Below are 14,275 nucleotides of genomic sequence, written 5' to 3'. Positions count from 1 at the left end.
CGATGTTGTGTTCCATTGTGCTAAAGGTGAAATGCTTTTCATTATTGCACTGGGTTCCTATACAGTGGTCCCTCAGCTATCTCGGGAGTGATGTTCTAAAAATAACCCGCGATAGGTGAAATCCACAAAGTAGCCAACTTTATTTTTTACAATTATTATGGATGTTTTAAGGCCGTAAAACCCCTCACTACACACTTTATACACTTGACTCAAACAGGCACGAACATTTTCAGAATTTTCTCTCTTGTTTAAACACTCTTAAAGTTCAAACCTTCGTAGAAAAATAAGTCCAGTATTATAGAACTAAACCAAAGGCACCCGCAGGAGCCTATGACGGTGCAAAACATTTCATCGACATTGTTGTGTTTGTTGGGGAGAAAACTTACAAACATACAGTACAGCACTTCAGAGTCACACTGCTAGCATCGAAGATTTATGTAAATTTGACGAGCTGAACGCATTCTGTACTGGACAGGAGACAGGCACGAGATTGATTGACAATGGTCTACAGCCAATCAGGACGCAGAACGGCTGTAAAAAAAAAAAATAAAAAAAATAAAAAAGCATGCGAAGTTGCACAAAAAAAAAATTGCGAGGCCACGAAAGGTGAACCGTGTTATAGCGAGGGACCACTGTATATAAGAAGTTTTTATCAACACATTTACCTTTATTTTGGCAGTTGTGGTCCTCCGTATCATAGAGCTACATGTTTCGTCATTTTGCCTCTAATTAAAATAAAAAACAGCAATAATTTGTACCAAAAATAAATAGATAAATGTAACAGTTTTTTTAATTAAGTTATTCTGACATCTTGTGAAGATGCAGCAGTAAATAAGAATCAGAATGTGAAAGCTAGAAGGAGTGAGTGAAGATACCTGAAAAAGTTAAAGGTGATTTCCAAGTGAATATTTCACAATAAAAGCCCCATTTGTGTGACGTAGGAGTTTATTTCAGATTTCCATGAACATAATTTTACATAGTACTATTGAAAAGAATGCAGTTAATAAATTATTAATATGCAAAATTCTATACTTTAGGAAATTTTGTTTCTGGCACATTTTTTTTTCCACAAAAGTCTTCACCACAAAAGTGGCAGAAACAATCGCCCATAGAGCTGCACATTTGTAGATTTTGGGGGGGATGTTATGGGTGATATGGGATAGTAGTTTGGTAAAGTGTGAAATAAGTCTTCAGTATAAGTATACTAAAAAGAAAATGATCAAAAAAACATGAGTGACAGATATTTTGGTGAAGTCACGATTACAAACAAAGTTTTCAATCAAACAAAACAGAAGTGCTGAGCTCGGTGTGACTGCAAAGGTGACACGAAGTTGAAATACAAATAGATGTTGACGGTTTCCTGAAGCTCTTATTTTGAAGACGCCACCTTCTTTTCCGCTTTATTTCGCGGTGGCTTGACTAAGGAGGGAAGAGACGTCCATGATGACAACTTTAAAATACCGATGGTAGCAGCAGGTCGGGGTTTACCTGGTGGATTTCACCTCCGCGGAAATGTTCACGGGTCATCGTCGCGTCAAGTATCGGCTGCGTTTTGGAGCAGCGTAGCGGGCCGACGTCGGCTTGCTGTCCGGCTAGCATGAGCTGGGGCTGGCGTCGCTGCTGTTTACATCCAGTCCGGGCCATGGGCCTGGAGAGCTGCGTTAGCTAACCGCGCTACTCGCGCTGCTCCGGGGAAGGTGTCACCCTAAAGTCCGCAGTGTCAGGATCGGGGAGGTCCGCCCCAACCGCCCACACCTCAGGGGTAAGATCCCCAGCTGTTTGACAACAGCAAAACATCTGTAACAGGCAGGTTTTAGGAGGCATCTGAGTGAACGGGCCTACCTGTTAGAGGAAAAGCTGACATAACTTATCGATTAATTAGTTGGGTTTTTTTCTCATCCATCAGTCACTACAGCCATATCCTTAGTCATCAGATATAAATTATTGTGATATTTACATTTATTTCCTGTGTATTATTTAAAAGTAGCTTATATTTTACTGCTTGTCCGGCTAAATAAATAAAATAATAGTAAGCTACATCTACATCGAAATTTGATTAGAAAGGACGATACCGTGAAACTAAATCCTTTATCGTCTTATATTTCTTGGATAGGAGCTGGTTTTCATGTCACGATTATCACGGATAAAAAAAAAAAAAAAGAACAAAATGCAAATTTAAAAAAAGGAATGATACTTCGTGTCTAACTTTATTGATTGCGTGGCTTTTGGGGGGAAATGATTCAAAAATACAAAACAGAAATGCATCATGGTCAGTCTGTAATCAGTCATAGCTGTACAAAGGCAAAAAGAAGGATAGTGTAATTGAATGATGGATTACAGTGTCACTGTGGGCCAATCACTGTTACTGATAATCCTGGAGACTGACAGCAGAAATTTAAAAAAATAAAATAAATTTTCATTGATTTATCGTAATGTGTTCATGCTATAAAGGTCTATGCAGATCTGCGTTTGTATGCTTATTTTCTAATACATTTTTTTTATTATACCATTTACCTGTAAACTCATATTAATAACAAACAGGTCATATGACCATCCATTGTTTACCAACACTGAACTGATTGTTTTTGTCTGTTCCATAAATATTCTTTAAGTTGCACGTGTGGCTTTAAATGTTAACTTATTTGTTACCCACTAACAAAACAGCTCTTAAAGTTTCAGTTGCTCTGGTTTGACTGTTTTCAGTTTTCAGTCTGTGTGTTTTTGGGGTGTTTTTTTTAATCACTGGGAAGCTGTGCTAACTGGATCACAGGGTTTTGCTCGTCTGTGTGTTGCAGTGATGGATGTGTCCTCCCAGGATCCTCCTCTCATGGCGATGGACCTGTCAAAGAGCTACAACCCACTGACCCGCAGCCACGCTGAAGCCATGGACCTGGCCAAGAAGCCCGAGTGGTACCACAGACGCCCAGTGAGCACAGATCTCGCCTCCTCGTACAGATCCAGAGCCTCCTCCTCCTCCTACGGCTCGCTCTCCACGCAGCCAGGAGCGCCCGTGCGCTGCAGGGACATGGAGGACGGCCCAGAGTCTTTGGGGGGCTACATGAACTCGACGCTAGGTCCAGGGCTGGATCTGTACCACGACGGAGTCCATGGCAGCCTGTGGCATCGGGGTTTCTGTGGGCCCGAGCAGAGCGGTGGCCCCGTTCCTGAAAGCAGCGGCGGAGAGGAGAGCGACAGCGGCTCTGATGTCATCTTCCTCGTGTCCGCTGCGAAGGAGCCGCTCCTGTGCGGCTCTTTCATGCAGGACGGCGTGGCACACATGGTGGAGCCCCTGTCCCCCGCCGCGTCCTCACTCGACGAAGAGCGAGCGTGCTACCACCTACCTCAGCCTCTGAGCTCGCCCAGCCCTGACAGCTCGTACTCGGAAGATTCCTCGGACAGCTCGGTGGACATTCCTGTACATCACACCCGGCCCGTCGTCCTCCTATCCGACCTCGGTGCCGTTTACGCCAACACAGCTGAATCTGCGGTCGACATCTCCAGCGATGACAGCGACATCATCGAAGTTTCTGTCACTGATCAGAAGAAGAAAAACAAATGCTACCAGAAGACTCCTCCTCCTCAGAGTGAGAGCGAAAAAGCGCCGCAAAGCGAAGTCCGCCGCAGCGCTAGGATACGAAGGCCGGCCTCAGAAATCCCGCCGCTCACCTGTAACGTATCTCGTCATAGCTTGAGCAGGCGAGTCAAACACGACGCTGTGGGTATATACAACGAGAGCTGCGACTCCGATGAAGTGATGGACTACGTCTTGAGGGTGTCTAGCTCAGACGAGTTGCTGGTGAAGTCGCCACAAAGAGCAAGAAGCCATTCAGAGGAGTCTGACGCAGATGTTGGGACGGACAGGAAGTCCCCGCAGATTGAGACGCAGCATCAGCGCGAAGCTTCAAATGCAAAAACCGTTAATCACAAACGAAAGAAGCCGCTTGCAGTTCCTAAAACAAAAGAGTTAAGAAGAACAAAACAGAAGCGTAGGATCCCGCCACCATCGCCGCCACCGCACCAGAATGCTTCAGCCTGTAGGAGTGCGGTGGCGAGCAAAAAAACTGTCGCAAGGTGGCGGAGGAAACGCCGCCGTCAGACTGGGCCTTCGTCTCTGTTTTCTCCGACAGAGACTGAGATCAAGCTCAAATATGTGAAAACTAAAGAGGACAAAAAGGAGAAGAAATCGGGCGGTTTCTGCCCGTTTGTTCACCTGGAGCGGCGAGCGTGCACTGTGGTCAACTACCGGGAGGAGGAGGCAACTGTTCGGAGCAGCGAAGGAGGGAGGCGGGCTGCTTGCAAGTCTCTGTCCGGGTTTGTTCCCAACACTTCCTGTTTTCAGCCGGGTCGGCTCAGCTCAGACAGCCGGTGCGAGTCATCGCTGTTCTGCTGTCTGTGCGGCCACACCGCCAACGTCATGGGCCTTGGGGACCTTCACGGCCCCTACTATCCCAGCGTGGACGCCCAGAAGGAGGAGCTAAACGGACTCTCTAAAAGCCGAGGGGTAAATCCCTCAGACGACAGCAGAGCTGCTGATGGCAACGCCTCCCCAAAGGTGCCTCTTCACCTGGATGAGTGCTGGATCCACGAGGACTGCGGCATCTGGTCTGCTGGCGTCTTCCTTATCCGAGGAAAGCTGTACGGGTTGGAGGAGGGAGCGCGGCTCGCGCAGGAAACGGTGAGTTCTGAGAACATATGATCCTTATCACACGATTTTCTTTTTTTAATCTATTGAAAGTCCCAAAGATGGTCGTGTTTCTTATGAACATTCACAGTTTCACATTATGAGGTCAGTGTATGAGCAAGTAGCTCCTCAAAGCCCAAACACTGAGGTACAGACTTTTTTTTTCTTTTCTTCTCATGGCTCTGTGTGATGTCATAAACAGTGGATATCCCTCATGGGGTCATCTCCGACACACAGCCAATCAGAAGAAAGCTGGCTTAAAGTGAGGAGGAGATGTCTGTTCTGAGAGCCAGCCATAAATATGGATTATTCTGAACTGTTTAATCATGCAGAGCTACTCTATCAGAGAGCCAGAATAAATATATGAATATTTTTATAAATATTTTTTTTCTTTTTTCTTTTTTTAGATTTGTTCCACCTGCCAGCAAACAGGCGCAATAATGGGCTGTTTCCAGAAGGGCTGCCCCAGGAATTATCACTACAGATGTGCCATCCAGTCGGGTACGAGTTCAGCACTTCGGTGATGCTCAGTACTGACTTTCCTTTGGTTATTTCATGTCCTGCTTTTGTTTTTCCAGGCTGTGTCCTCAATGAGGATAACTTCTCAATGAGATGTCCAGAGCACAAGGTAAAAACATAGCAATGAGGTGGAGTGTGAGGAGCTGCTTGGCCTGCAGGGGTCACTGTTGCTGCTTTTTGCAGATGTTTAAAGGCGTGTGTGAAAGTAGAGGGACGTTTCCACATGCTACACACAGCGAGGCCAAAGAAGCAGTTTGAAATTTAACTGGATATTAAAACATTTTAGTCTGTTTTTTTTTTGTTTTTTTTTAATTATTTAACAGAAGAGTTAAAATCAAAAGTGCATGTCCAGTGTCTTTTCCTTAAATGCCTTATTAAATGGTTATAAGGAGGTCGTACTTTGATTCATTTAAACAGCTGTCTCTCCAGTGGATTTCTTCCCAAACTCCATCGTCTTGTAACTGCAGCTGGCGGCAGTAGTCTTTGTTCTGCTCCACCTGCTTCACGAGGCCCTCGAGCCTGCAGAAGATCTACAGAGCAGAACAAGCGCTGCCGATGCCAGCTGCAGTCCGAGGCGCTGGAGTTTGAGTAAGTGTGTCAGTCGCAGCAGCCACATCTGGAATTTAAGTCTCAGCTGACTTAGAAAGCAGTCCACCTGCTGTAGGATGAAACCAGAGGTCAAAACGGGACCCTGTAGCAGGCTGAACGTTTATTTCTGCTGTAAAGTTGCACGTTGGGGACTGGCTCGCTGTTGAAGCCTCAAGTGGACGTTAGAGGAACTGCAGCATTTGACCCCATTAGCATTAGCCTCGTAGCTGATGCTGTCTAAAAGCTCAGCACGAGTTAAACGTTTGCTCTTCTTTTTGTTTTTCTGAGCTGTTTTTGTGAACGTCCTGATTTTGGCATTTTATTTGCGGCTGATGTTCGTTTGTCTCCAACAGAACAAACTGTTCATAAGTGCGACCAGACAGCAGAAGAGGTGACACAGAGGACACATGAGGGCACTGGAGGTTTGTACTGTCGACCTTTACTTTTATTTTAAACCAGGACATGAAACTTGGGTTTAAGAGTCCTTTTTTTGTGGGTGTGTGGGCTGGATGTGCAGCAGTGCTAACACTGTTTATTAATGCATTTTAAATTGATAAATGGAATCTGGGGACTTTGAAGAGCTTATTTAGGACCAAAAGTTGTGTCACGTATCCAAATAAGGTGAATTCAAAGCGTTAAAAAGAAAAAAATCGTGTCCTTGCCTGACGTCGTCCTCCTGTGTTTGTGTCCTCAGATCTCCTCAGGGTGCGACGGGAGCTGCCTGACTTCACCTCAGCTGTTAATCTTTCTTTTTCCCCTTGTTTTGCAAACACTAATTAAAGTACGTGTGTGCTCGAGCAGAAGAACAAACCTTCTGGTAAGGTTTCACCCATCACGGCAGACAGATGGAAGCAGGCGGCCACTTTGGGTTTATTTTCAGTAAGAAGTGTCTTTGGTTCTGTTTCTGTAGGTCTTTAACAGGCACTTACCCCAACTGGACTGAGCTGAGATGGTTTGTGTTTATTTATTCCTCCTCTTGGAGATCCACACTTGGACTAGCCACAAAGATAGTTTATAATTTGAACATTACGTTAGAGTTTAAATAAGCTTTATTGATGTACGGTATAGAGTATAATATCTTTATATGAGGCCACTTTTTTCTACTGTTTTTGTACTACTTTTCTATTCCTGTTCAGTCATAACATAATTTATTTTCCTCCAGTTGCATGCACGGCTGTTTGCTATGATGCACTTTATAGTCTAATTTTACTAGTTATTACTCAGCTGTTATTTATGTCCGTCTGTTCTTCCCTTTTCTACTTAAATTATTTAAATTTAAATAAAGCTGCACTAAGCTAAGATTCACAGTTAGAAACGAGGGCGTCCTGTCCTCGCTGATGGAGATAACAAGCTGCACATTCACCAGAGTCAAGCACATTTCATTCAGCGGTGTCAGGAGTTTGTTTTTCTCCAAATAGAGGAAAAGATTCAACCCATTAAAAAGATGTTTATCAGTGTTTATCTCACATAGAAGGATTTTTTTAAATAATAAAAATAAAGGAAAGTTAAAGGGTCTGTTCAGTCAAATCACACGTTTATTTAGAGGTTTGAAATTTGGGTGATGGGAAAATGCTGAACTAAGATATAAATGTAAAGCTTCTGGGATACATGATAGGATATTATTACCACTGAAGGGGGTGGATTAAATGCATAGCTGAGGTGGGTGATTTTACTTTTAATGCTAGGAGTTTTACAAAAGGCAAAAAACCCTTGCAATTAGTTTAATCAGAAATGCAGATGGAAGATTTATGATTTATGTGAATTTTACAAGGCAGAAACTTGCAATTCCCTGTAATCTAAGAATGACATCATATCTCATTTTATTGTATATTTGGGAAGAAATTTACACTTAAATTCCTAAAGTTTGTATTTTTTTTCTGACTTAAGCGTGAACATTGCTTTCTTGCCAGCCCCTTAATTATCATCGACTTTCAATAGTCTTTTTTTAAGGTCTATTTTTTTTCAACTGTCAATTCATTAGCGCCACCTGCTGGCAAAAGTCAGTCGGGCTCTGTAGCCCAGTAAACAGCAGTTAGTCAGTGCTGACTTCTATCAATTTCCTGTTATTTAAGGCTAGGTGATAAACAAAAGTGTTTTGTGTCTTAAGTGTGAGAAACTTCACCTTTAAAAATTGGTTTGAATAGTTTTGTCAGTCCTGATAATTTTAATTTTGGCCAAAACGTCTCTGGTGAGCACAAGAATTTTTTTAATTCCAGGAAAAATATTTGGAAATGTTTGTATTACTAGTAACTAACTCTATACCACCGATGCTGAGCCCAGACAAAAACCAGTTCAGTTGTTTGTATAATGATGAATTTGGAAAGCTAAAGGGCCATTACAGTTTATTTCAGCTGTTGTATTCAGCCTTTGCAATACAATGGAAGCTATGTTAAGCAGCTATGAAAATAAACAGTTTTAAAATATAAAACAAATTTTTAAAATCTAAGAGAAAACGTCAGAATTTCCAAAACAGGCAGCCTGAGGAGGTTTTGGTGATTAAAAAGTTCAGCGAATGGGTAAAAAAAAATCTAAAATGTGATTTAACTTTTGCCAGGGTCTATGCATTGTCCTCAATAATGATAATAATATCATTATCAATAATATTAAAATTAATAATAATAATGATCAGTTGTGATTTGGGTGAATTGACCCTTTAGCAGTGCTGGAGTGGCCTAGTGCAGCTTTGACTGTCCGTCTGTGTTTGTCGTTGCTGGACTGAAATGTTTAAAAAGCTTTTAAGGAAACGGTCCGTTTGGTTTCATGCCTGCACTTCCTCTTAATTAATTACTAAATCGTTAAAGTTATATAATAAAAGTCTGTTAAACTGAAGCCTCGTCTGTGTTTTGAACTGGAAATGCACGAATGATTTTGAGCTTCGCCAAGTTTATTAATGTTGTTCATGCCGAAATTTCATTCCTGCTCCCACACAGGAGCAAAATGGTTGATGCTGCAGGGCAGGTAGTGAGTTCGGCAAAAAAACATCTGAAGAGTTTTATTCTCAGACTTTAAGTCTTTCTGCTGATAAACAACTGAAAACATCCTGCTGCTGGTATCTGAAGTTTAACGATCAGAAACAAACTCTCTTTAATAGAAGACGATCGTAGGAGATTATTTCACTCCAAGTCTTCAAAGTATTTGTAACCAATAAGTAAGACGTGAGTTTAATTTCAGTAATGTTAACTTCTTTATTGTAACATCTTTCTTTTTCTTTGTGGGCGTTAGTGTGAAGGCAGGACTAGTTTTTACACACAGTCTGAAGTGCTGATCAGTGGCTCTGCTGCTACCTGTCCATGTGTCTGATTAGTCAGATGCTGCTGGCGCGGTTGCTTTCATGTGAACACACTCTGCTTGTCAAGATAATAACCACCTTTCTATGACTGCTTAGTCTGACTCCAGATGTTAAAGTGACGCCAGATAACCAAATCGTAAGGCTGGGTCAAATCTGGTGGCCTCTGTTTGTGGTTTCTTAGCGTGGCTGCTATTTTAGATGTCTCAGAAGCCCCGTTGTCATCACTAGTTAACTTGCGATGGGCTTGATTTTCATTTTCGGGAAGAAGATAAACTCAAACGGACTCAAATCTGGCTTCAAAGCTGCTCAAACCAACTCAATTGTAGCTGAAGATGGGGCTCTCATTACCAGAGATGATCCTCCACATGAAAGCCATGTCAGCTTCTTCAGTTTCAACCAAATGTGTTGATGTTTACCATTGAAAGCTTTCTGAACAGGACTTCCAGGGAATGATCTAAAAATGTCCAGTAAGGCCTGAGAAGGTGACCCTGAAGGTGAGCCGGGCCAAACTTCAATCAGATAAGGCTTTGATTTTTATAGACCTGCACCGATCGTCTCAGAGTTGTTCCCTGGTGGTAGAGGACATGTGGGCCGCAAGCTGCTGCATCGCTTATGTTCAACAGTTTATATCTGAAGCTCCGTTTGACTCATTTGGATAGAAATAGCCTTCGTGTCACAGAGATGGCTTCTATATTTGGGAGTTTCTTACACCTCTGCTTCGTCACATCATCATCATCGGGCTGCTGGTCTCACCTGCTCAAAAAGCCTGGCTGTTGGAGACGGTGGCGGCGGTAGTGGCATAGCGATGGCGTTATTTTTGCATGTGCAGCTGTGCTGTTTGAGGTCATTTGAATATGAGAAAATGGAAATTTTCAGCATTTAATCAGAAGACACTGTTAGTATGCCTGCAGAAGCTGCATCCAGGCGCGTAGACCCCCATCTCCTTTAGATGGTCTGAGAAAGCCGAACGTTGAACTTCAGTTGGACTGTTTGGATGTTCCAGTGAAAGAAATGGTAACTAAACCTTTAGTCACAGCTGTGATCATCACATGAGCTAAAAATGAAACATTTCCTTTGCATTTTCATTGGTTCATTTTGATCTTTCGATGACTTGCTTGTTGAACTTTTCCATATTAAGATCCTTCCAACAAAAGGACAAGGTCAGAGTCAGAAAAGTAACAAATGGATAAGAATTTTTTAAACCCCAATGCTTTGTTGGGGTTTTTAATGTAAAAATGTCATTTTAAACCAAATTATAAGGACACAGCAGCCCAACATTTGCCTCTTTAATCTTACACAAACTGTCTTTTACTCCTCCTCTTCAGTCCGTCTCTTCACTTCCTGCCTCAGGACAAGCCACGCTTTGCTCGAGCGGATCTCTTGTCTTAGGGCTGAGCACAGCCCTCCTCTCGTCTCTGCAGCTCAGCACAAACTGCTGCTGACACCGAGACGAACCAAAGACGTGAACGATGCTCGGAGCAACGCTTTGTTACGTAATGTAGGAGCACATCAGCAGAACATAGAAGCAACAAAAGCCCATAAACATTTACTTTAAAAAGAATAAGCATTAAGAGAGACATTTAAATCAAATCCTTTGGGTTTTTTTAGGGTAATTGATGAAGGTGGTGCCTTAATTTCATCTACAATTCCAAATGCTGGGTCTGGGACAAATGTTCTAAATACTACAAAAACTCTGCCCACATTTTTCCTCAACTACTCTGAGGAGTGTGTGCAACATCTGTCTGCATCCGGTGTTGGAAATCAAATCAAACTATCCTCCATGCTTTACTTCCTGAGCTACAATTGGTTATTAATTTCCTGCCACTTGTTTTCACCTGGTTTGTGAATAAAGAGCTTGAGGTTCTAGCAAGAGCCCCGCTTGGGCTTCATCTTCGCACATAGCCGTCCATAGCCGATATCACGATCGCATTTAGGGCTTACTACCAAGTCTTCCAGCCCAGCACCCTCACAGGATACAGATGTCCCAGCTGGGAATCAAACTTACAACTCCCGCTTCAAAGGCGTGTAGGCTTACCACTACGCTAAACTGAACCAGCTGCTATATATACACCATTTAAATATGTCGACATGTGAAATGCTCAGTGGCGTTATTTCGAGTGCTTGCTTTCTAGATTTGAAACCTTTGTTTGATGTTGAGCAGATGAAGCTGTTTGGCAAGCTTGTGAGGTTTTCTGCTATAAAAGGTTTTGTGTTCAGAGATCTGAGAAAAGGATGGATTCCATGAATGTGTCGTGGATGATATGAGAAACTGTAATAAAATCTTTGTTTTCTGAACTTTTACAAAAGGCCTGAGGTCCAACTACAAAGGCAGATCAAAGGCAGCGGCGTAACCCTCGTGACCTCCAGTCCTCGGGTATTTTACGTTTTGTTTCTTGATAAAACTAAACAAGCAAACGCCTCACTGGCGTTGCTGAATATGTAAACGCGCTGGTGGGAGAAACTGAGATCAGTAAGTGCAGGCCTCTGCTGTAATTACTATGCTACACATGCCTAATGATTTGCTTTCCAGCTCAGCTTCCCGTCTCCTTTGTATTCAGGCAGATTGTTTTATCGGACTGGCATCAGAAAGGCTCGCTTCACCCTGCTCGTTCTCATCAGCCTGTAAAATGCGTCAGTTTAAATGTCCTGCTCAGCTGCTTTAGGTTTAAGCCTCTGTAGGTTGTTGTAGCTCTGTGGTTGATGTATGGATAACACTGTATGAGAGGTAGGAGGGTTATGTAATTCTTTCTTTAGCCAGTTTTTGAAGGCAGTCACTGCTCATTACAGCCAAGCCTCAAACATGGCTCAGTGCTTTTACAGCTTCGCAGGGCGTTATGAGTTAATTGGGGCATAACTATGTGACCGACTTATAGCAAAGCTTGATCTAAGGCTTAAAAATAACACTGTAGTGTGCTTTCAACCACTGAAGCAGTAATGCATGTGCTGATACAGCCACAGTTTGATCAAATGAAACGACAGTATCTAGCTTGCAGTTGTTCCCTGCTTCAAAGCCGAGCAGAGAAAAATCCAGCGCCAACTCTGATTGACAGTTTTCATTTTTTTAATGATCAGAGAGGGGAGAGTATGAGCTGGAATCACTGCACAAGGTTTCATCTGCTGAATAAAAAACCACAGACATCACATTAAAACACAGAAAGACTTCCTGCTGTCATTGGTAAATCAGAGTCTGGGATTAAACCCTCAATGTTGGGGAGAAAAGGGACGTGCTAGACACTCGTGGTGAAGAGGTGAACTGGTCGCTTGACCAGTTGGTCAGTGTTCCTTCCTTAACCTGTGATCTGGGTAAGGTCAAGGTCACTGACAGAAATAGCCGAAAGGAGTTTGTTCTGTGGGGCAGCTGGGCTTTGATTAATTTACGTCCACATAAATCAATGTGATGCACTCATCCTGCATTGTGTTGTAGCCAACTGTTGGTCACCAGTGATTGCATAAGTGTGGTCTCTGATTGTAACTTTACTGCTAGTTGTAGTTTCAGCCATCTGTAAACACCTCAGAGCAGAGCCCTCTTTTTCAATTCAGTTTTCAGAAAATGTATATTGCAAAGTAAAGGCCCCACAATAATAAAGATAAAACAATCAGATGCCCTGTATGAGCAAGCGCTTTGGCAACAGTGGTAAGGAAAAACTCCCTTTAACCTCCTAAGACCCAAAATCTTTCATGGCATGATTTAGTTTCTCTTTGCCGTTTGGGCTGATTGGGACCTGATGAATGTGAAAACTAAGAATTATCTGATTTTTTTTTTTTTTAATATATACCTGATTTTTGTTTCAGAGAAAAATGAGATCCACATATGAGGACATTCGTTTTAAATCTCGATGGAACAGTGGCAGTATAATGTCCTCGTAAGTGGATGTCAGGCGCTTGTAGAGCAAAATTTGGTATTTTGGTCGAGACAACCCAAAATGTGTCGTCCACACATATGGACACCAGGTCCTAGGAGGTTAAATGGGAAGAAACCTCCAGTAAAACCAGGCATTGGACAGTCTTGTTTCCAAAGGAGCTGTTGAGGTGGTGTTGTCTCCTATGACAATTATAGAGCTCTCTATCCAACAGTGATATCTAGTTGGCACCACTCCATCTACTGAACTAGCTTGGGCTCCTTTCCTACCAAAGATGGGAAGTTCCAGACTCCTCGGACCAGTCTACACATCGGAAGTAGGTTCTATCAAGCCTTTTTTTTTTTGCCTTTGGCTGCCTGTCTGGTTATAAAGCAAAGTGGGTCCCCTATTGGTTGGTGGATCCATGGGCTAAGGCTTGACCCAGAAGTTCCCCTTCCAGGTTTGGCTCCAAAAAGGTACCTGGGGCCCCTTTTCCAGCTGCTCAATCATTTCAGTAACGTCTCAAAAAGCTTAGTCTATCCTCTCGCTGGGATCAGTTTGCCTCAGGTAAGATCTGCTGATTACTCTTTATAAATGTATTTAATAATTACAAGTCTTTTAATTCAGAGTTTTATTTTAGCAAATTTTCACCACAGTAACGTTACTCCATGCAATACTTTACAAAAGAAAAAAGGGGTATAAGAAGCATTTTGTGTCTCCTGTCACATTTTCAGCGTTTACAGTTTGTTTGTTTGTTTTTTTTATTAAACCAATACTAAAAAAAGAAGACAACTTATAGTATCACCAAATACCAAATCTGCTCTTTTACCTGAACAGCTTTGGTGACATCTTATCCCCCCCCGCCCCGCCCCCCCAAAACAGTCCAAACATATCGCAGAATAACCAACTGTTCAATGAAAGGGTAGTTTTCCATTTTCGCACCATGCAACTAGAAAAACTGTTTAGAATTTTTTTTAGTAGTTATTTGATAATATTAGCAGATAATCTTTGACAGACCATAAAAAGTGTGCATTTAGATTACTTCAAAATAATGGGGGTAGGCTAAAGTTGACTACTGTACAGCTTGTTGGGAATCATGAGAAAACATGGGGGAAAAAAACAAAAACAAAAAAAACAAACAAAAACAAAACCTTAAATATTCTATGAGCGGTCACAACATCATGGCCACTTTAAGGTAATTTTGTAGAAACACATTAAAAGCTTCTAAAATTAAAACCAAAAGAATTGGACGAACAGAAAAACAGCTACGGCATAATGTCCAAGCTTTCTTTGTACTGTTTAAACAAGGCGGTACTTTAATGTAATACCACTTTGAACCACAAAGTGATGCAGTAAGCC

General features: G+C 42.3%; 1 protein-coding gene across 2 annotated transcripts; it reads left to right on the top strand.

Annotated features, from left to right (window-relative positions):
* The first annotated feature begins 1,363 nt into the window (after positions 1–1,363).
* On the top strand, positions 1,364–8,617 carry LOC146711940 (uncharacterized). Of its 2 annotated transcripts, XR_014920225.1 has the most exons (7): positions 1,364–1,762; positions 2,796–4,675; positions 5,089–5,182; positions 5,260–5,309; positions 6,142–6,210; positions 6,483–6,605; positions 6,699–8,617. XR_014920225.1 is itself a non-coding variant. In XM_085454990.1 (6 exons), the coding sequence occupies exons 2-5, from the start codon at positions 2,798–2,800 to the stop codon at positions 6,181–6,183; spliced, it is 2,064 nt and encodes a 687-aa protein (XP_085311116.1). In that variant the 5' UTR covers positions 1,364–1,762; positions 2,796–2,797; the 3' UTR covers positions 6,184–6,210; positions 6,483–8,617. The 2 variants fall into 2 exon arrangements, 1 of the variants encoding a protein (XP_085311116.1); XM_085454990.1 differs by having other exon boundaries at positions 6,483–8,617.
* Positions 8,618–14,275: the final 5,658 nt, after the last annotated feature.

This window comes from Copadichromis virginalis, linkage group LG4 (assembly GCF_057382275.1).
Source record: "Copadichromis virginalis isolate Kocher_CV1m ecotype Utaka linkage group LG4, C_Virginalis_male_GT1.1, whole genome shotgun sequence".
Taxonomy (NCBI): domain Eukaryota; kingdom Metazoa; phylum Chordata; class Actinopteri; order Cichliformes; family Cichlidae; genus Copadichromis; species Copadichromis virginalis.
This window is presented reverse-complemented; position numbering and strand designations above follow the sequence as displayed.

Excerpts from the sequence above, each read along its gene's own strand:
- LOC146711940 (XM_085454990.1), top strand. The coding sequence starts at position 2,798 with ATGGATGTGTCCTCCCAGGATCCTCCTCTCATGGCGATGGACCTGTCA. Across the intron at positions 4,676-5,088 it reads CGCGGCTCGCGCAGGAAACG|ATTTGTTCCACCTGCCAGCA; the intron begins GTGAGTTCTGAG and ends TTCTTTTTTTAG. Across the intron at positions 5,310-6,141 it reads TGAGATGTCCAGAGCACAAG|AACAAACTGTTCATAAGTGC; the intron begins GTAAAAACATAG and ends TGTCTCCAACAG.